This window comes from Oncorhynchus gorbuscha, linkage group LG15, assembly GCF_021184085.1.
Source record: "Oncorhynchus gorbuscha isolate QuinsamMale2020 ecotype Even-year linkage group LG15, OgorEven_v1.0, whole genome shotgun sequence".
In the NCBI taxonomy this organism is placed as follows: Eukaryota; Metazoa; Chordata; class Actinopteri; order Salmoniformes; family Salmonidae; genus Oncorhynchus; species Oncorhynchus gorbuscha.
In genome coordinates, this window is record NC_060187.1 from 40,540,051 (window position 1) to 40,563,517 (window position 23,467).

The 23,467-nt window shown below is 42.8% G+C and overlaps 1 protein-coding gene across 3 annotated transcripts in view; it reads left to right on the forward strand.

Moving 5' to 3' along the window:
• Positions 1-23,467, forward strand: part of LOC123997117 (phosphatidylinositol 4-phosphate 5-kinase type-1 gamma-like) — an 82,763-nt gene that overhangs the window by 33,639 nt on the left and 25,657 nt on the right. For all 3 annotated transcript variants that reach the window (XR_006832093.1, XM_046301183.1, XM_046301184.1), the window contains exons 2-5: positions 4,785-4,816; positions 6,215-6,301; positions 7,039-7,169; positions 9,370-9,487. Coding sequence is in view for 2 of the 3 variants with exons in the window: in XM_046301183.1 (XP_046157139.1) it covers positions 4,785-4,816; positions 6,215-6,301; positions 7,039-7,169; positions 9,370-9,487 (368 nt within the window). In the remaining variant the exon portion in view is untranslated. The remainder of the gene's footprint in view (positions 1-4,784; positions 4,817-6,214; positions 6,302-7,038; positions 7,170-9,369; positions 9,488-23,467) is intronic.

Sequence of the window (23,467 nt, forward strand, 5' to 3'; positions counted from 1 at the left end):
CCCATTTAAGATGTGTTTTGGAGTGCTAGTCTAGCCATTCTCTATCTGTGGGTTACTGGTATGCCATCTGTTGGCGTGTGGGTAATACAGGGTAATACTGCCGGTTACTGTAATTGCAAGGAATGTGTTAAGCTTAAACGGTTTAGCATTAGTAAAGTTGATGGTTTCTTAATTATGAGTGTGGTCACTCAATAGTCTCAGTTGGGGAGGAATGGGTGAAATCCGACAATTTAGTGACGTCTTGGACACACTGGAGCAGACAGAGTCAATTACCTCACTACCGCAACTTTCCATCCCGACTTGGACCAAAAACAGAGGAGGAGGGAAGGAGAGAGCAACTTGTGATCTAGAGAGAGACAAAGGTGTTGTCCACCATCAGGGTTTTGTGGTGGCCCGTCTACTTCTGTGGATTCAATACTCAACAACATACAGGCCGTGCTCTTTTTCAAACCTAATTTTGTTGCCTTGCTTTTGTTTTGGCCTAACTTTAATTGCAGCGGAATGAGTAAAATGAATAAAATATAGGCCTATTTAAACTGAAGGCACAAGCAGCAAATATAATTGTTGTGTGTGACTAGGGCTGTGATGGTCTTGGAATTTGAGGTTACGGTAATTGGCCAGGCCAATATACACATTGACCGACATAACCGTTCAGGGGGAGGTAAAAAAAAGGGGGGTGGGTCACAATTCTGTTTGTAACTTGTTTACATGGATATGCTTCTTAATTAAAATGTATTTTAAACAAGCAATTACACTTCATTATTATCATGGCATTTCATTATTATTGTTCAGGTTTATTACTTCTAAATATGAATCAACAAATGAATAAATGCCGGGTTGGAGACTGTAACTGCTGTAACTGCTGCTGCAGTCATTTGATGGCAGTGGTATTGACATATTGAGATAAATAATGTAGCTTAAACCTCTGAAAATAGGACTTTTACAAGATTAAATCATAACAGGAACGTTTTGATTGTTATTAAAGAGTCCTTACAGGCTACTTTATGAAACTTTTTGAATCGACATATACACTTACCATGAGTGTATAAAAAATTAAGATTGAAACAATACCTATTGATGACTTGGCAAATACTACTTTATACACTGAGTATACAAAACATTAAGAACACCTGCTCTTTCCATGACAGACTGACCAGGTGAAAGCCATGATTCCTTATTGATTTCACTTATTAAATTAACTTCAATCAGTGTAGATAAAGGGGAGGAGACAGGCTAAATAAGGATTTTTAAGCCTTGAGACATGGATTGTGTATGTGTGCCATTCAGAGTGTGAATGCTGATTTTCATATTTTGTCTTGCCCGAACACACACCCCCATAAAAGCACTCGTCAGTCAAAGCCACCAGTGTATGTCAGACACAAGCAAATATTTCTCCATTATTTAAAAAAATGTTTCAATCTAGGCTTACCTTAACGCTTTCCGAAATTAGGATATAAGATAAATGATGAAGGGGACAGCTATGCTATAGTATGAAGATGAAACTGACAATCATTAACATAGAAACAAATACACATGTCCATAGCCTAGTCTATTCATCAACGGCACTGATTATCGAGGGTGTTAGAACTATTATAATGCGTGAGGTGAAGAACAAATGACTGAGAAGCCTAGCAGGGCTCTGTCAACAGGACAGAGAAACAAGACACACGCTCATTAACACATGGATGGCGAAAATGATGGTATGAAATACACCAAAAATTACACAGGTGCACCTTGTGCTGGGGCCAGTAAAAGGCCACTCTAAAATGTGAGTTTTGTCACACAACACAATGCCACAGATGTCTCAAGTTTTGATGGAGCGTGCAATTGGCATGTTGACTGCAGTAATGTCCATCAGAGCTGTTGCCAGAAAATGTCATGTTAATTTCTCTACCATAAGCTACCTCCAATGTTGTTTTAAAGAATTTGGCAGAACATCCAACCGGCCTCACAACCACAGACCATGTGTAACCACGCCAGCCCAGAAAAAAAAAAACATTCCTATTGGGTGGGCCTGTTAAGTGTAGATTTAGATAGAATGTAGATTAACCTCAGACAATGATGTTGCGATACAAAGACTTGGCACTCCACATGAAAAGTTTGCCGACCCAGCGGTTGCAAATTACCGGCAACTTCAGGATCGTAACTGCAGAATCTGCGAAGACCATCAGTAGCGGAAGGAGGAGGGTCAGAACAGTAAAAAAAAAATCTGGTTAGGTTATATTGATATCTTGCTCCCTCTTAAGTCATTTGTGTGTTATTTAATCAAACAGCATGCTTAAAGCATCAGACAAGTTGATTTTATTAAAACACATATGCTATGTCATATATGGAAAAATACATGTTTTAGAATTTTGACCACTCAATTAGTTGAAAGAAAAGACGACTCTAGGTCGACCAATGTTTTTTTTTGTTGCCTAATTTGTGAGGATGATTGCATAAGAAAGTCAACAGTACAACATAGACCATAATACAGCCATCTTCCAAGTGGCGCAGCGGTCTAACGCACTGTATCTCAGTGCAAGAGGCGTCACTACAGCCCCTGGTTCGTATCCAGGCTGTATCACATCCGGCCGTGATTGGGAGTCCCATAGGGCGGCGCACAATTGGCCCAGCATCGTCCAGGTTTGGCTGGGCTACTATTTACCATATATCAAATCAAATTTATTTATATAGCCCTTCGTACATCAGCTGATATCTCAAAGTGCTGTACAGAAACCCAGCCTAAAAACCCAAACAGCAAGCAATGCAGGTGTAGAAGCACCTTGTAGAATATAAATTCTACAAACTGCAAACCCAGAGCAAGAATAGGTAAATAAACTGTCAGTTTAAGCGTGTGATAGGGAGAGGTGCGCCGGTAAGGTGAGGCTGAACTATCACACACAGTAGGCTTGTTCATTCTCCTCTGGTCTGTTAAGTTTAGACACTTGGGCTCATTTAGCTGATGGCCAGGAGGCAGTTAGCGAGTGACCTTGAGGGAGGTGACTGATGCACGTGGAAATTAGCGAGAGGACAGGACACTTCCAGAATGCCTTTGTCCCATGACTCCCTCCGTCCCTCCCTGTCATCCACTACTAATGGACTCGCTGCTAATGGCTTTATGTGGCAAAAAAAGCTAACAGATTACCTGGTCTGCTTAGTACTTCCCAGGACTGGTTGGTTTTTATTGTGATGAGTAGGCTATATTTGTTTATCCCCCTGCACAGCTTTGTAATACATGGGGATGGTCTTCACTGGTTCTGCCATGTAATCGACATGGTTCATTGACTAGACCTCAATCCCTCTCTAAGTCAGGAGCACATGGGAGTGACCGATCCCATTGGAAACCTCACCAGCGCCATATCTGCCTTGTAGGTTTCAACGTCTTCTTCACACAATGACACAATCAGTACTCTCAAAGAACTGGAAAATGGACCAAAGAAGTGCTCCAGTCACCACCATGCGATTTGAAGGCAACAAAATGGAAAAGAAACCAGTGAAGCTTGTAGCAAATTCATATAGATTACGACCAGTCAGTCAGACCTTTATGGTGGCGAAGATCTGATGAAATGTTCACAAAAAAAAATGCATGGAAACCTGTGGCTGTCTGAACTGCTGTAGGCATGCAGAAGCAAAATGGCTCTAGTCTAGTAAGATACAAGGGAAAACGAGCCCACTGTTCACAGGGCAAAATGACAGGGGGGCTTTTATAAAGAAAACAGGAACGGAGAAAAGCCTTAGGGTCTGCCCGGTAACAAGGAGGATAGGCACCTCTCTCCTCTCACTCTAACCATCTGCATTGTCAACATTCTCAGTCTCAACATGGTTGGATGTAATGTATTTTTCTTCTTCTTTATGCAATGTTCCAGCCTGCCTGCAGAGGGATTGCATTGGCACGTTTTGGCTTGATCATCCCTCAGCAAAGCTGTGTGTGACAGAGGGAGCGAGTGAGTTACAGAGCTGGAGGAGAGGGAGGAGGGCTGGCTAAGTCACATGGGCAACCAGAGGAAGTAGGCAGGCAGACTTTAGCATTGCAGCTTAAAGGAGAAAAACATATTCAGAGAACATGCAGATTCTCCTCTTTGCGGCCCTCTGTCATCACATCGCCTACTCCCGTTGCCTTTCACACCTGGTGTAGCCTATAACGCATTCTTATTCTAAATGAATGTATTTCTATAGGCCATTCAAATTGCACTATTACTGTCTGCGTGTTACTCATGTTAAATAGACAAGCCTAATAATAACAATGTCGGTGTGAACCACTGTCAGCTTTAAATGCCTCAGTCAGTCAGTGTATTGACTCTTGATGTAATCAGCTCACTGGCGTCTAGTGTTAATACTCCTAAGAGTGAACTGAATCAATCAAGCCAGTAGTGTGTTGTGTTGTGTTGTGCTATCTGAGCTCCCCTCTCAGTCCTTCATTATGCTAAGTGGCAAAATTGGCTACAATTATGGATCTATTTCAGGCCAGCTGGGGAGAACAGAACAGCAGAGCTCACTGATTACTTCCTTTGTTGTTTACGTCTTCACATCGCATGGTTTTATGGAATGTTAGAAATGCTGGAGTGGGACTGGTGATGGGTGGATGGTACGGATTACCAGGAGGAATGAGCATGGTATAGTGATTTGGTAACCATCCCCTCCACTACCTGCCCCCCACAGTTTTTTTACACTTAACATATGGGACTTCTGTTTGTTCCTTCTAACACTAATGATGTGAAGTAATGGAACCCCTCGTAGGACTCATGCTCTCTCTCTCTCCCTCTCTCTCTCTCTCTCTCTCTCTCTCTCTCTCTCTCACACAGACTATTCTGCTAGAAAAGCACACATCACAGAGGTAATGTACTTGCTTATTTTACTTTTATTTAGCCCATATGACCGTGAAATACATTTGACTCTTCCTCCCTGACATGCGCTTTACGTTAACCCCCCTCTCCTCACTGTGATCCTACACACACCATTTCTCTATACTCTGTATGTGTTCTGACTGCTACACACACCATTTCTCTATACTCTGTATGTGTTCTGACTGCTACACACACCATTTCTCTATACTCTGTATGTGTTCTGACTGCTACACACACCATTTCCCTATACTCTGTATGTGTTCTGACTGCTACACACACCATTTCCCTATACTCTGTATGTGTTCTGACTGCTACACACACCATTTCCCTATACTCTGTATGTGTTCTGACTGCTACACACACCATTTTCCTATACTCTGTATGTGTTCTGACTGCTACACACACCATTTCCCTATACTCTGTATGTGTTCTGACTGCTACACACACCGTCTCCATCTACTTTGATCCCCATGCAAGTCAATCCTCATGGTGTGTGATCTCTGTTTGCTACACTCTATATAAAGATTTCAGCATCAGTATGCTCAGGGGTAGTGAGGGAATCTCCATAGGGACTGCTATGGTTTATAAGCCCCTTCCATGTTCCACTCTGCCCTGTGATGAGAAGCGCCCACTCTCAATTTGGCTGCGTAATCTGGGAGGATAGAGGTTAGAAAGAGGAGCTTGAAGGGGCACTCAGTCCACTCAGAAGGCTTAGTGACACATTTACAAAGCGTTCACACCTGTGTCAAGTTTTCACTTGTGATTTTCAAAGGGGAATACAGGACAAAAGAAATCAAAGCTTAAAAATGTGAAACTGTCCTTGTACCTCTATTGATATTCAGGAAAAACTCTTGACTCCACACACAATCAATACATTTTAAGTTCAGGCTATAACACTCTACAATGTGGAAAAAGTCAAGGGGTCTGAATACTTTCTGAAGGCACTCACTTTCACATACTCTGCTGCTACGCTGTTTGTCTATCCTGATTGCCTAGTCACTTTTACCCCAATCTATATGTACATATTGCCTACATTACCTCAACTGCCTCGTACCCCTGCACATTGACTCGGCACCGGTGCTCCTTGTACAGTATATAGCCTCGTTATTGTTATTTTATTGTGTTACTATTTCCTTTTTAAGTAAGTAAGCATTTCACGATAAAGTCTACACCTGGCGCATGTGAATACATTTGATTCGATTTACCTTTTGTTCCTCATTTGATGTGTTTATTATTGAAAAGAACAGGTGGAAACTTCACACTGGTGCTGCAAACGCTTGATAAACACTAACCTCAGGTGTTCATGTTGTTAGTTTTGTCAGCCCATAGAAGTGAGTATCGGTCTAAATATGTGTCTTAACCACTCTGCTCCATCCTCTGGCCAACAGCTGCCTGGTGTCTCGGGTCTACCAGGCCAGGGGAAGAGGATGGGCCACAGGGGAGTGGACGCGTCCGGAGAGACCACCTACAAGAAGGTAGGCAGTCGGCACCATCTCCCCGGATTTTAGCCAGTCAATCAATTAATTAATCAAGCATATAGGGATCACATATAGTGCCTGCGCCTTTTACAAATGCCTCACAGCAAAGCAGCCAAACCCCCAATAGAACAAGCCAAGACATTGGCAAGGAAAAACTCCCTTGGTAGGCACTTGGCAATGGTCCTTTATGCACAGTTAGGCTACAGCTGTGTGCAGGCAAAGCAGAGAAGGGACATAGCTCTGTAAGCCTGCACACTGTACTCTCCACTTATACTATATGTTTTATGGTCACATACACTTGATAGGTGCAGTGAAGTGTGTTGTTTTACAGGGTCAGTCATAGTAGTACGGCACCCCTGGAGCAAATCAGGGTTAAGTGCCTTGCTCAAGGGCACATTGACAGTTTTTGGGGTATTTTTTATATATGTGAGAAGGCATAAAGAAAAGACACTGCAGAGCAATCCGAGTGTGTCTCACAGATAACCACTACTCCGACCCGATTCATCCACCCTGTCCGTCTTTAGCACGTTACACTATAGGTATTCTGGTTTGCGTGTCTGAGTGAGTCAATGTTTTGCCTCTTTAGTGTAGAATTCAGTCCCGTCTGAGAGCTGAGCTAATGGAGCTTGTAAATCGTAAGATTTCTCAATGAATACAAATGAGTGGTAGTCCACCAAGCTCAGAAATGTCTTAAGTATTTCCCTAACCCCCACCATCTCTCTCCTCTCCCCCAGACCACGTCCTCCGCCCTGAAAGGTGCCATCCAGCTGGGCATCGGCTACACGGTGGGCAACCTGAGCTCCAAGCCTGAGAGAGACGTCCTCATGCAGGACTTCTATGTGGTGGAGAGCATCTTCTTCCCCAGGTAACCACACCATCAGGGCAGCACACAGCTTTGTGACATTATTAGAATGAGGCCTTTCAAATATATCTGAGGTTTCTGACCGATCACAAAACTGATCCTAGAGATGTTCTTTTGATGGTAAGTCGTTCGTTATTTACACTAGAAGGATTCCTTCATAGTGGCGCAGCGTTCTAAGGCATTGCATCTCAGAGCAAGAGGCCTCACTACAGTCCCTGGTTCAATTCCAGGCTGTATCACATCCGGCCGTGATTGGGAGTCCCACAGGGCAGCGCTCAATTGGCCCAACGTTGTCCGGGTTTGGCCGTGATATGCCGTAGTTGTAAATAAGAATTTGTTCTTAACTGACTCACCTAGCTAAATAAAGGTTCAATTGAAAATATATTTCTTTAACCTTTATTTAACTAGGCAAGTCAATTAAACAAATTCTTATTTACAATGACAGCCTACCAAAAGGCCTCCTGCGGGGACGGGGGCTGGGATTAAAAATATAGGACAAAACACACATCACAACAAGAGAGACACCACTAGATAAAGAGAAAACTAAGATGACAACATAGCATGGCAGAAACAGATGACAACATAGCATAATTAATAGCAACACCACATGACAACGACATGGTAGCAGCACAAAACATGGTACAAACATTATTGGGCAGCACAAAGGCAAGAAGGTAGAGACAACAATACATCACGCGAAGCAGCCACAACTGTCGGTAAGTGTCCATGATTGAGTCTTTGAATGAAGAGATTGAGATAAAACTGTCCAGTTTGAGTGTTTTTGCAGCTCATTCCAGTCACTAGCTGCAGCGAAATGAAAAAAGGTGGGACCCAGGGATATGTGCGCTTTGGGGACCTTTAACAGAATGTGACTGGCAGAACGGGTGTTGTATGTGGAGGATGAGGGCTGCAGTAGATATCTTTGATAAGGGGGAGTGAGGCCTAAGAGGGGTTTATAAATAATCGTCAACTAGTGGGTCTTGCGATGGGTATATAGAGATGACCAGTTTACCAGGAGTGTAGAGTGCAGTGATGTGTCCTATGTGGCGCAATGGTAGCAAATCTGATGGCCGAATGGTAAAGAACATCTAGCCGATCTATAAATTACGTCTCCGTAGTCGACCGATTAATCGGAACAGCTGATTTAATTAGGGACGATTTCAAGTTTTCATAACAATCGGAAATCGTATTTTTGGGCACCGATTTAATCTATTTTTTTATATACCTTTATTTAACTAGGCAAGTCAGTTAAGAACACATTCTTACTTTCAATGACGGCCTAGGAACTGTGGGTTAACTACCTCAACAGATTTTCACCTTGTCAGCCCGGGGGAGCCAATCTTGCAACCTTATAGTTAACTAGTCCAATGCAATAACGACCTGCCTCTCTCGTTGCACTCCACAAGGAGACTGCCTGTTACGCGAATGCAGTAAGCCAAGGTAAGTTGCTAGCTAGCATTAAACTTATCTTATAAAAAACAATCAATCATAATCACTAGTTAACTACACATGGTTGATGATATTACTAGATATTATCTAGCGTGTCCTGCGTTGCATATAATCTGACTGGGCATACAAGTATCTAAGTATCTGACTGAGCGGTGGTAGGCAGAAGCAGGCGCGTAAACATTCATTCAAACAGCACTTTTGTGCGTTTTGCTAGCAGCTCTTTGTTGTGCGTCAAGCATTGCACTGTTTATGACTTCAAGCCTATCAACTCCCGAGATGAAGCTGGTGTAACCGAAATGAAATGGCTAGCTAGTTAGCGCGCGCTAATAGCGTTTCAAACGTCACTCGCTCTGAGCCTTCTAGTAGTTGTTCCCCTTGCTCTGCATGGGTAACGCTGCTTTGATGGTGGCTGTTGTCATTGTGTTGCTGGTTCGAGCTCAGGGAGGAGCGAGGAGAGGGACGGAAGCTATACTGTTACACTGGCAATACTAAAGTGCCTATAAGAACATCTAATAGTCAAAGGTTAATGAAATACAAATGATAAAGAGGGAATTAGTCCTATAATTCCCATAATAACTACAACCTAAAACTTCTTACCTGGGAATATTGAAGACTCATGTACCTCTGTTTTGGAGGTGTTCAGAACAAGGTTAAGGGCAGAGAAAGCTTGTTGGACACTAAGAAAGCTTTGTTGTAGAGCATTTAACACAAAATCCCATATCTAAAAGCCTTTCTCCTTCTCTCCTGGTCCCAGTGAAGGCAGCAACCTGACTCCAGCCCACCACTTCCCAGACTTCCGCTTCAAGACCTATGCTCCTGTGGCCTTCCGCTACTTCAGGGAGCTCTTTGGGATCAGGCCTGATGACTACCTGGTAAGAACATGTAACTCTATCCTTTTTCAACCATGACAACAGACATGAAGACATAGCATGGTGTCACCATACATTAGATATCCAGAATGAACAGAGGAGCATTCATTTTCTATTTTTTACTTCTATTTTTTAGTTAACACTTATTGTTCTTAACTTCTTAAAGCATTGTTGGTTAAGGGCTTGTAAGTAAGCATTTCACTGTAAGGTGCAAGGTGCACTGTTGTATTCAGTGTATTACAAATACAATTTGATTTAACAGGTTAGTGTTGAGGAATGGTTTTAGGGTAGCTAGTGCACCAATTCCTGATCCCACTTTTTATTTTGTTTTATTTATTTAACCTTTATTTAACAAGGCAAGTTAGTTAAGAACAAATTCTTATTTACACTGACGGCCTACCAAAAGGCAGAAGGCCTCCTGCGGGGGCTGGGATTATTATTATTTTTTTTTAAATAATAACAAATAGGACATAACACACATCAGGACAAGAGAGACAAAAACTACATAAAGAGAGACCTAAGACGACAACATAGCATGGCAGCAACACAACATGGCAGCACAAAACATGGTACAAACATTATTTGGCACAGACAACAGCGCAAAAGGCAAGAAGGTAGAGACAACAATACATCACATGAAGCAGCCACAACTGTCAGTAAGTGGAGAGACCAGTTTACCAGGGGTGTAGAGTGCAGTGATGTGTCCTATAAGGAGCATTGGTGGCAAATCTGAATCCTGAATGGTAAAGAACATCTAGCCGCTCGAGAGCACCCTTACCTACCGATCTATAAATGATGTAGGTAGGATGGTCATCTGAATCAGCCCTGATATGTGCTTAGAGAAGGACAGTGTACCTTCTAGCCATACTCCCAAGTACTTGTATGAGGTGACTACCTCAAGCTCTAAACCCTCAGAGGTAGTAATCACACCTGTGGGGAGAGGGGCATTCTTCTTACCAATCCACATGATTTTTGTTTTGGAGGTGTTCAGAACAAGGTTAAGGGCAGAGTAAGCTTGTTTGACACTAAGAAAGCTTTGTTGTAGAGCGTTTAACACAACACAAAATACGGGGAGGGGCCAGCTGAGTATAAGACTGTATTGTCTGCATGTAATTGGATGAGAGAGCTTCCTACTGCTTAAGATATGTTGTTGATGTAAATTGAGAAGAGCGTGGGACCTAGGATCGAGCCTTGGAGTAATCTCTTTGTAGAAAAAGCTGTTCAGAGGCTCCCTGTATAGAGAGACTGAGGTATGCAGTCCACCTGCTGTGTCCTCGTCTTAGCCAACACTCCCACAGCCTGCTGCCCTCTCCCTCCCTCTCGGTCCAGCCTGCTGCCAGCAGCACAGCGGGCAATGTAGCACCATGACTGGGAGCGTGATTTCTCCCACCAGACAGGCAGGCACGAGTCACTGCTGGAGAGAGATTGGGAAGAATATCAGGAGAGACGGGGGAGAGACAGGCAGGGTTGGAGAGTTTGGGAGAGTGGAAGAAATGGGCTAAGAAATACTGTGTGGATAAATAGGGATATTAGGCAGGGAAAAGCAGAGATGGGGACGGCAAAGGGAGAAATGGTGAGTAGAGAGGATGAAGGCTGGGAGGGCCAGAGAAGGGTTGGGGGGTGCTATAAGAAGTCTGGGCAGAGAGGTGGTTAGGCCCAGAGGAGGTCTGGGGAAGTGGTTAGTGTGGTGGCAGAGTGAGTCACTGCTCCTCCATGAGTGGTCAGCAGTCTGGGCATGTGTTTATGTCTGTGTACATGAAAAATAGGATGCACACATGTCCTTGTGTGTTTCGCTATGACTAGGGCTGTGACGGTCATGGAATTTTGGATGACGGTTAATTGTCAACCATAAAATAAAAACATGCATTTTCTCCTGTCCTGTGCTGCTCCCGACTGCATAGGACTCAAATCAGGGATGTGATGATCCATGTTTACTGTCAACCCAGGCTGACAGCTAATTGAGGGTATATATAGCATGCTGCTTTTAACTATACGCTCTGTGGTCAAGTCAGTGTTCCCTATTTTTTTATTTACCCACTTTTTCTCCCCAATTTCGTGGTATCCAATTGTTTAGTAGCTACTATCTTGTCTCATCGCTACAACTCCCGTACGGGCTCGGGAGTGACGAAGGTTGAAAGTCATGCGTCCTCCGATACACAACCCAACCAAGCCGCACTGCTTCTTAACATAGCGAGCATCCAACCCGGAAGCCAGCTTCACCAATGTGTCGGAGGAAACACCGTGCACCTGGCAACCTTGGTTAGCGTGCACTGCGCCCGGCCCGCCACAGGAGTCGATGAGACAAGGATATCCCTACCGGCCAAGCCCTCCCTAACCCGGACGACGCTGGGCCAATTGTGCGTAGCCCCACGGACATCCCGGTCATGGCAGAGCCTGGGCGCGAACCCAGAGTCTCTGGCACCACCCAACCAACACAGGCCCAGTGTTCCCTTTTTTTGGTAAGCCTTTTTTTGCATGCATTTCCTCATGCTCGTTTGCAACAACACTTTGCTGAAACAAGGAGCAACAAAGTTTCATCACGCTGTAAAGAGTCCATGTTACCGTGGAAATGGACTCAACTGCACGCAGGTCTTGTATTTTTTTAATGTCCTGCAGTCCCGTCTTCAGTCAGTTTAAAGCACTATAATTGTTCTACAACACAATTCTAAAACTGTCTGTTAGGTGTGGACCAGGCTTACTTTTACTTTACTGCTTTTGGGTAAAGTTTGTCGACTTAAGTGAAGTTAATCAACAATAAACGGTTATGCAATTACCCTGCCAACCCTAGCTATGACATAATAATGCGTGCGTGCGATAGACATAGTGTCATACCTCATAGCCCTTGTCACATTGTATCTGTGCTGGCTGACTGGCATTGTGTTTGGCTGTGTATCAACATGTACAGACACAATGCAAGAATTTGGTCTTAGTTATTCCTTTGTTCCATTTCGGACAACAATATACAGAGCTACAGTAGAGTATATGGGCAAATTCGGTTTGTATTGATTTTCTGAATAGCAAATAGCAGTGTACAGTCGTGGCCAAAAGTTTTGAGAATGACACACATATACATTTTCACAGTGTCTGCTGCCTCAGTTTGTATGATTGCAATTTGTATATACTCCAGAATGTTATTTGCCATGCGAATGAACTGAATCCCCAAAAAACATTTCCACTGCATTTCAGCCCTGCCACAAAAGGACCAGCCAGTGATGTCAGTGATTCTCTTGTTAACACAGGTGTGAGTGTTGACGAGGACAAGGCTGGAGATCACTCTGTCATGCTGATTGAGTTTGAAAAACAGACTGGAAGCTTCAAAAGGAGGGTGGTGCTTGGAATAATTGTTCTTCCTCTGTCAACCATGGTTACCTGCAAGGAAACACATGCCGTCATCATTGCTTTGCACGAAAAGGGCTTCACAGGCAAGGATATTGCTGTGACAATGCCTTTTCCAGCATGATGGAGCACCTTGCCATAAGGCAAAAGTGATAACTAAGTGGCTCGGGGAACAAAATATCAATATTTTGGGTCCATGGCCAGGAAACTCCCCAGACCTTAATCCCATTGAGAACTTGTGGTCAATCCTCAAGAGGCGTCGTGGACAAAGAAAACCCCACAAATTCTGACAAACTCCAAGCATTGATTATGCAAGAATGGGCTGCCATCAGTCAGGATGTGGCCCAGAAGTTAGTTGACAGCATGCCAGGGTGGATTGCAGAGGTCTTGAAAAAGAAGGGTTACCACTGCAAATATTGACTCTTTGCATCAACTTCATGTAATTGTCAATAAACGTATTTGACACTTATAAAATGCTGGTAATGATACTTCAGTATACCATAGTAACATCTGACAAAAATATCTAAAGACACTGAAGCAGCAAACTTTGTGAAAATTAATAATTGTGTTATTCTCAACTTTTGGCCATGACTGTACTGTACAGAAAATACACCAGTGTGCCTATTCCACAAACACAAACAACCGTAATCCCCAAAATAACCCAGTCCACAGCTTCTTCCCTCCACTCCAGAGCTGTATGGGAGTAATTCATTGATTTTATTTATATTTTATTAGGATCCCCATTAGCCATCGCCAATGGCTACAGCTAGTCTTACTGACGTTGACCATGCAAACAATTTGGAATATCTAACGCATTAATGTTTCTTATACAAACAAGAAGTGATACAGTCAGCCTTTCCTCAAGAGACTGGCATGCATAGTATTGATATTAGCCCTCAGATTACAATGAAGAGCAAAACGTGCCTCTTTGTTCTGGGCTGGCTGCAGCTTAACTAGGTCTTTCTTTGCAGCACTTGACCCATATGACTGGACAATAATCAAGATGAGATCAAACTAGAGCCTGCAGGACTTGCTTTGTGGAGTGTGGTGTAAAAAAATCAGAGCATCTCTATCATGGACAGACCTCTCCCCATCTTTATAACGATTGAATCTATATGTTTTGACCATGACAGTTTACAATCTAAACACCAAGTAATTTAGCCTCCTCAACTTGCTCAACAGCCACACCATTCATTACCAGATTCAGCTGAGGTTTAGAACTTAGGGAATGATTTTTTACCAAATTCAATGCTCTTAGTTTAAGAGATGTTCAGGACCAGTTTATTACTGGCCACCTATTCTAAAACTGACTGCAACTCTTTGTTTAAGGTTGCAGCGACTTCACTAGTTGCTGACGCGTATAGGGTGGAATCATCAGCATACATGAACACACAGGCTTTGTTTAATGCCAGTGGCAGGTCATTGGTAAAAATGGAAAAGAATAGAGTGCCAAGAGAAGCTTCCATTAAAGTGTTAAACTGTTAAACTGTCAATTAAACTGTTGTGTATGCTATTGCTATTCTCTAGAGCGAATAAAAATAATGTTGATGATTTAAGCATGTGTACTTTGTCCATATTGATAGTGTTCCTGCTTACAAATATCTGGGCATCTGGATAGATGAAAAAGCTGTCTCTTAAAAAGCATATTGATGAGTTAGTTAAGAAGTTGATAATAAAAATGGGCTTCTTCTCTGTGTTCTATTAGATACAGTGGCTTGCAAAACTATTCACCCCCTTGGCATTTCCCTATTTTGTTGCCTTACAACCTGGAATTTAAATGGGTTTTGGGGGCTTGTATCATTTGATTTACACAACATGCCTACCACTTTGAAGGTGCAAAGCTTGGCACATCTAGCCACTGGGATTTTTGCCCATTCTTTAAGGCAAAACTGCTCCAGCTCCTTCAAGTTGGATGGGTTCCGCTGGTGTACAGCAATATGTAAGTCATACCACAGATTCTCAATTGGATTGAGGTCTGGGCTTTGACTAGGCCATTCCAAGTGTAGCAGTGTAGCTTCAGCAGTGTCCTTAGGGTCATTGTCCTGCTGAAAGGTGAACCTCCGTCCCAGTCTCAAATCTCTGGAAGACTGAAACAGGTTTCCCTCAAGGATTTCCCTGTATTTAGCGCCATCCATCATTCCTTTAATTCTGTCCAGTTTCCAAGTCCCTGCAGATGAAAATAAATGGTGTTCTCGGGGTGATGAGAGGTGTTGGGTTTGCACCAGACATAGCATTTTCCTTGATGGCCAAAAAGCTCAATTTTAGTCTCATCTGATAAGATTGAACTAGATCAATGATAATTCAATAATCAATATTGTGTTGCGACTTCCCATAATGCCTTTAAATACTTTCAATCTTTGAAGCTTCTTGTATTTCCAATGTTTGCTGCAAAGAGAAAATAAAGTGTTGTATCTGCAAAAATTCCCCTCCGCTCCATCACAGACTGGTCTTCCCTGGCTGCCTGACCCTGATGAGACCCTTGTCACCATTTGACACTGCTCAGATGAGGCACGACAAGGAATTACTTTGGTGTACATTTATACATTGATTCCATCCATGAACAGAATCAATGGTTCATCAATTGAGATGACCATTATTCCCTGATCCCAGAATGTAACCTACCCATCAACTCAAGATGGAACTTTGTATCCATTCACTGATTGTTATAATATACTGCAAAATTCACGTGAGCTCTGTGGACTGGTCTTCCCTGTCTGTCTGACCTTGCTGGGACACCTGTCACCATCTGATCCCACTAAGACATGATGAGCATAGTGTTGTGTACTGACTGTGAACCATGACAGGGATGCCTGTAGAGCTGTACCCATGTCAGTGTGAAAAGTAGGGAATTCGCTAGGGAAACTGATAGATCAATAATGTTACATTGCTATACTGACTAATAAAAACTCACATTGCGCTGAAAAAATAAATATATTGGTTTGCAATTGTTTAGCCCCTGGTTTCAATCGTTTGATTCAAGTCTACTGTGATTGAGGCAAAAAATAATAGCTATATTTTTCTGCCAAACAGCAGTTACCGTCCCAACTAGAACAGTCAAATAAAGAGTATCCAGTTTCTGCTCTGCTTGTTTTTACAACTCTGAGAAAAAGCATAACACAGACAGCAGCTGCCTCTGTTCATAGAAAAAGGAGATGATTGTGGACTACAGGAAAAAGAGGACCGAGCACACCCCCATTCTCATCGACTGTGCTGCAGCGGAGCAGGTTGAGAGCTTCAAGTTCCTTGGTGTCCACATCACCAACAAACTAACATGGTGCAAGCACACCAAGACAGTCATGAAGAGCCTACGACAAAACCTATTTCCCCTGAGGAGACTGAAAATATTTGGTATTGGTCCTCAGATCCTCAAAAGGTTCTACAGCTGCACCATCGAGAGCATCCTGACTGGCAAATCTGACCACGACTCCAAAGTTTTAAGTTCCTCGGCATACACATCACAGACAAACTGAAATGGTCCACCCACCCTCGGGAGGTTGAAGAAATTTGGCTTGTCACCAAAAACACTCACAAACTTTTACAGAACAATCGAGAGCATCCTGTCAGGCTGTATCTCCGCCTGGTACGGCAACTGCTCGACCCACAACCGTAAGGTGAGGTCTGCACAACGCATCACCAGGGGCAAACTACCTGCCCTCTAGGACACCACCCGATGTCACAGGAAGGCCAAAAGAATCATCAGGGACAACAACCACCCAAGCCACTGCCTGTTCACCCTGCTATCATCCAGAAGGTCAGTGCAGGTGCATCAAAGCTGGGAGCAAGAGAGTGTTAAACAGCTTCTATCTCAAGGTCATCAGACTGTTAAACAGCCATCACTTACATTGAGTGGCTGCTGCCAACATACTGACTCAAATCTCTAGCCACTTTAATAATTAAAAATTGGATGTAATAAATGTTTCACTAGTCACTTTAAACAATGCCACTTTATATAATATACTGTATTCTATACCATCTACTGCATCTTGCCTATGCCGTTCAGCCATCGCTCATCGCTCCATATATTTATATGTACATATTCTTATTCATTCCTTTACACTTTTATGTGTATAAGGTAGTTGTTGTGCAATTGTTAGATATTACTGCACGATCGGAACTAGAAGCACAAACATTTCACTACACTCGCATTAACATCTGCTAACCATGTGTATGTGACCAATACAATTTTATTTGATTTCTGGTTGCATCACTGCCGGGTGTGGCAACTGCTCGGCCTCCGACCGCAAGGCACTACAGAGGGTAGTGCGAACGGCCCAGTACATCACTGGGGCCAAGCTTCCTGCCGTCCAGGACGTTTATACCAGGCGATGTCAGAGGAAGGCCCTTAAAATTGTCAAAGACTCCAGCCACCCTAGTCATATACTGTTCTCTCTGCTACCACACGGCAAGCGGTACTGGAGCTCCAAGTCTAGTTCCAAGAGGCTTCTAAACAGCTTCTACCCCCAAGCCATAAGACTCCTGAACATCTAGTCAAATGGCTACCCAGACTATTTGCATTGCCCCCCACTCTTTTACACAGCTGCTACTCTCTTTAGTCTATGCATAGTCACTTTAATAACTCTACCTACATGTACATATTACCTAAACTAACCAGCACATTGATTCTGTACCGCTACCCCCCTGTATACAGTCTCACAATTGTTATTTTACTGCTGCTCTTTAATTACTTGTTACTTTTTTATTTCTTATTCTTATCCATATTTTTTTAAACAGCATTGTTGGTTAGGGGCTCGTAAGTAAGCATTTCACTGTAAGGTCTACTACACCTGTTGTATTCAGCACATGTGACTAATCAAATTTGATTTGGTTCATATCTCTCGTGCTGGTTCTATACACCAGCCTATCAGAAATGTTGCCTTCACACAGCCTGTCCATGCATGCTCTGTGGTGTCTGTGCGGTCCTAAATCCAGCCGGCTGAAACCGGAAAACAGCCTACCCTACCGCTCTGAGGTGTCCGCATGGTCCTAAAGCACACCCAAATCACGTGGGAGGGTCATGTCCCCAGTGAAAGTTGCGACCCTGGTCATTTGTGTGAGTAGAGTACATGTTGAGTGCCCTTCTCTAAAGGCATACCGAAAGTATTTTAATTTGTTTACAGAGACATTTTCTAACAGTTTGCTAAAAGCTGGCAGCAAGCTGATCGGTCGGCTGTTAGAACCAGTAAAGGCCGCTTTACCATTCTTGGTTAGCGGAATGACTTTGGCTTCCCTCCAGGCCTGAGGGCAAACAATTTTCTCAAGGCTCAGATTAAAGATATGACAGATAGGAGTGGTTATACAGCCAGCTACTATCCTCAATAGGTTTCCACCTAAGTTGTCAATGCCAGGAGGTTTGTCATTATTGATCAATAACAATTTTTCCACCTCTCCAACACTAACTTTACTAAATTCAAACTTTCAATGCTTTTCTTTCATGATTTGTTTTTTTTTAGGCATGAATAAGATGGCTCACTGTTCATTGTTGGCATTTCCTGCCTAAGTTTGCCCATTTTGCCAATGAAGTAATCATAAAAAATAATTGCCAATATCAAATGTTTTTGTGATGAATAAGCCATCTGATTTGATGAAAGGTGGAGTTGAATTTGTCTTTTTATTTAAAGTACTTTAAAGTACTCATTTATCATTGATCTTGGCTTCATAATACAGTTTCGTCTTCTTTTTGTTGAGTTTAGTGACATATATTTGTTACATCATCCACATAAGAGTAACAGCTAAATCTTTTGTATGATCTCTTATAAACTATTTTAGGCCCGGCTTTTGGAACTTTGGCTTTCCTGGAATTAGCCACTATATTGTGATCACTGCATCCAATGGGTATGGATACAGCTTTAGAACAAAGTTCTACAGTATTAGTAAAAATGTGATCTAGTTCCTGTAGTGTTTGTAAACGCCCTGCTAGGTTGATTAATAACCTGAACCAGATTATAGGCACTGGTTTACAGTGAGAAACGTCTTCTTGAGCGGACAGCTTGATGAAAACCAGTCAATATTTAGGTCCCCAAGAAAGTAGACCTGTTTAAATCACATACACTATCAAGCATATCTAGTTACTGACTGTTAGCACTTGAAAATAATTTGTGATATGCAGTTCATGAACAAGTTATTATTTTAGAACAACTCTTTTTACTGACTCGTGAGCCACAATTCGTTTTTACAAGTGATTATATTAGTCGTTCGCTTGACTTGCTGGCCGCAATTGATTTTACAGCAGGATTAATACGCGCTCCTCTGAAATATTTGTTTTTTTCACTGAATGAGTCGAAAAGAACTGAGTCAGTGAAAAGAGGCAAACTTCCCATAACAAATGTGCATGTGTCTGCTCAAACGGTCAGAAACAGACTCCATGAGGGTGGTATGAGGGCCCGACGTCCACAGGTGGGGGTTGTGCTTACAGCCCAACACCATGCAGGACGTTTGGCATTTGCCAGAGAACACCAAGATTGGCAAATTCGCCACTGGCGCCCTGTGCTCTTCACAGATGAAAGCCGGTTCACACTGAACACGTGACAGACGTGACAGAGTCTGGAGACGCCGTGGAGAACGTTCTGCTGCCTGCAACATCCTCCAGCATGACCGGTTTGGAGGTGGGTCAGTCATGGTGTGGGGTGGCATTTCCTTGGGGGGCCGCACAGCCCTCCATGTGCTCGCCAGAGGTAGCCTGACTGCCATTAGGTACAGAGATGAGATCCTCAGACCCCTTGTGAGACCATATGCTGGTGCAGTTGGCCCTGGGTTCCTCCTGAGTTCCTCCTAATGCAAGACAATGCTAGACCTCATGTGGCTGGAGTGTGTCAGCAGTTCCTGCAAGAGGAAGGCATTGATGCTATGGACTGGCCCGCCCGTTCCCCAGACCTGAATCCAATTGAGCACATATGAGACATCATATCTCGCTCCATCCACCAACACCACATTGCACCACAGACTGTCCAGGAGTTGGCGGATGCTTTAGTCCAGGTCTGGGAGGAGATCCCTCAGGAGACCATCCGCCACCTCATCAGGAGCATGCCCAGGCGTTGTAGGGAGGTCATACAGGCACGTGGAGGCCACACACACTACTGAGCCTCATTTTGACTTGTTTTAAGGACATTACATCGGTTGGATCAGCCTGTAGTGTGGTTTTCCACTTTAATTTTGAGTGTGACTCCAAATCCAGACCTCCATGGGTTGATAAATTTGATTTCCATTGATCATTTTTGTGTGATTGTGTGATTTTCAGCACATTCAACCATGTAAAGAAAATATTATTTAATAAGAATATTTCATTCATTCAGTTCTAGGATGTGTTATTTTAGTGTTCCCTTTATTTTTTTGAGCAGTGTGTATATATACAGTGCCTTGCGAAAGTATTCGGCCCCCTTGAACTTTGCGACCTTTTGCCACATTTCAGGCTTCAAACATAAAGATATAAAACTGTATTTTTTGTGAAGAATCAACAATAAGTGGGACACAATCATGAAGTGGAACGACATTTATTGGATATTTCAAACTTTTTTAACAAATCAAAAACTGAAAAATTGGGCGTGCAAAATTATTCAGCCCCTTTACTTTCAGTGCAGCAAACTCTCTCCAGAAGTTCAGTGAGGATCTCTGAATGATCCAATGTTGACCTAAATGACTAATGATGATAAATACAATCCACCTGTGTATAATCAAGTCTCCGTATAAATGCACCTGCACTGTGATAGTCTCAGAGGTCCATTAAAAGCGCAGAGAGCATCATGAAGAACAAGGAACACACCAGGCAGGTCCGAGATACTGTTGTGAAGAAGTTTAAAGCCGGATTTGGATACAAAAATATTTCCCAAGCTTTAAACATCCCAAGGAGCACTGTGCAAGCGATAATATTGAAATGGAAGGAGTATCAGACCACTGCAAATCTACCAAGACCTGGCCGTCCCTCTAAACTGTCAGCTCATACAAGGAGAAGACTGATCAGAGATGCAGCCAAGAGGCCCATGATCACTCTGGATGAACTGCAGAGATCTACAGCTGAGGTGGGAGACTCTGTCCATAGGACAACAATCAGTCGTATATTGCACAAATCTGGCCTTTATGGAAGAGTGGCAAGAAGAAACCATTTCTTAAATATATATAAAGTAAAAAGTGTCGTTTAAAGTTTGCCACAAGCCACCTGGGAGACACACCAAACATGTGGAAGAAGGTGCTCTGGTCAGATGAAACCAAAATTGAACTTTTTGGCAACAATGCAAAACGTTATGTTTGGCATAAAAGTAACACAGCCCATCACCCTGAACACACCATCCCCACTGTCAAACATGGTGGTGGCAGCATCATGGTTTGGGCCTGCTTTTCTTCAGCAGGGACAGGGAAGATGGTTAAAATTGATGGGACGATGGATGGAGCCAAATTACAGGACCATTCTGGAAGAAAACCTGATGGAGTCTGCAAAAGACCTGAGACTGGGACGGAGATTTGTCTTCCAACAAGACAATGATCCAAAACATAAATTCAAAAATAAACATATCCAGGTGTTAGAATGGCCAAGTCAAAGTCCAGACCTGAATCCAATCGAGAATCTGTGGAAAGAACTGAAAACTGCTGTTCACAAATACTCTCCATCCAACCTCACTGAGCTCGAGCTGTTTTGCAAGGAGGAATGGGGAAAAAATTCAGTCTCTCGATGTGCAAAACTGATAGAGACATACCCCAAACGACTTACAGCTGTAATCGCAGCAAAAGGTGGCGCTACAAAGTATTAACTTAAGGGGGCTGAATAATTTTGCACGCCCAATTTTTTCAGTTTTTGATTTGTTAAAGTTTGAAATATCTAATAAATGTCGTTCCACTTCATGATTGTGTCCCACTTGTTGTTGATTCTTCACAAAAAAAAATACAGTTTTATATCTTTATGTTTGAAGCCTGAAATGTGGCAAAAGGTCGCAAAGTTCAAGGGGGCCGACTACTTTCGCAAGGCACTGTGTATGTGTGTGTATATATATATATATATATATATATATATATATATATATATATATATATATATATATATATAGCAATCTATAAGCATTCCTGTCTCTTTTGTAAATGTTATCTCCTTATATTGCTACTGCTGTATAATCAAAGGAATTATCTAAAGGAGTCTCAGAAATTACTAGAAGATGTGCGTCCCTTTGAAGTGTTTGTCTCTTTCCAGAACAGCTAGCTTGTCCTTGAACCTCAGGAACTTGACCACTATCGGCCTGGGCCTGTCATCTGGGCCGGTGGTGGGTTTTCCAGTCCTGTGGGCGTGCTCTATCTCAATCTTCCTTCCTGTTGTCCATCTTCAGTTTCTCATTGAAAATTTCCCTCACTTTGTCTTCAAACTCCGTCCAGGACTCGTGGAGATTCTGCAATTCCGTCCACAACAATGTTGTTCCATCTTTATTTTCCCTTGAGATAAGCTCATTTCTCCATTGTTATCATGGATTCACATACAGAACTGATGTCCTCTCTCAATGACTTATGGATTGCTGTCATCTTGGTGTTCTCCTGTTTAGACTCATTGAGCTGACCCTGGGAGAACTGCAAACAGTTCTTCAGGTCCTGGTCAGGTCATCCATTATTTTAGTAGTTGACTCCACTGATATTTGGACACAACACTTGAAGATATTTTCTTGTTGTTGTAACAACTGCTTGTAGAACTATTTTTGTTTAAAAGATCCTTCACCTGTGATCGATCAGTACTCTCACCAGCTTTGGTCTTTGTCATGGTAGCAACGTAGGCTACTCTGTTACCCTCACGGTTGCAGACAGGGCAGGTCGCAGGGAAGATGGCGCCAACGAGAACATGAGCTACTTCTCTGGAGCAAAATAGACCTGGTGTTGTTGCAGGGCAGCAACAGGCCCAGGACAATCCATGGTCCAAGCCACAAGGGCTAACCGCTCCGGGAGGCTGCGTTCACAATTCGTTGGGGCCGTGAATCGTGAAGCGTCTCTCTGTCTGTCATTAACTTAGGGTTGGTTATGTGTTAAGCACACCGGGGTTCTGGTCTAGACACACACAGCGGAACACAGCATGAGATGAGATGAGATGTCAGCCCAACCTGAGCAGCTCGTTACAGAAGCCCCTGAAGGAACAGACCGTCTCATGTATAAACATATGGACCTGGGCTATTTTAAGATCCTTTGTGCATTAGGTGCATCTGTCTCTCTGAGGGTCTGCATTCAGGGCTCCTGAGTGGTGCAGCGGTCCAAGGCACTGCATCTCAACGCTTGAGGCGTCACTACAGCCACCCTGGTTTGTATCCAGGCTGTATCACAACTAGAGGTTAAATGATTATGATTTTTCCACGCAGATACCGATTTATTGGAGGACCAAAAAAAGCTCATCCCGATTAATCTGACAATTTTTTGGTGTATATATATATAGTGTAATGACAATTACAACAATACTGAATGAACACTTATTTTTAACTTAATATAATACATCAATAAAATCAATTTAGTCTCAAATAAATAATGAAACATGTTTAAATAATGAAAAAAACAAAGTGTTGGGGAAGAAAGTAAAAGTGCAATATGTGCCATGTAAAAAAGCTAACGTTTAAGTTCCTTGCTCAGAACATGAGAACATATGAAAGCTGGTGGTTCCTTTTAAAACGAGTCTTCAATATTCCCAGGTAAGAAGTT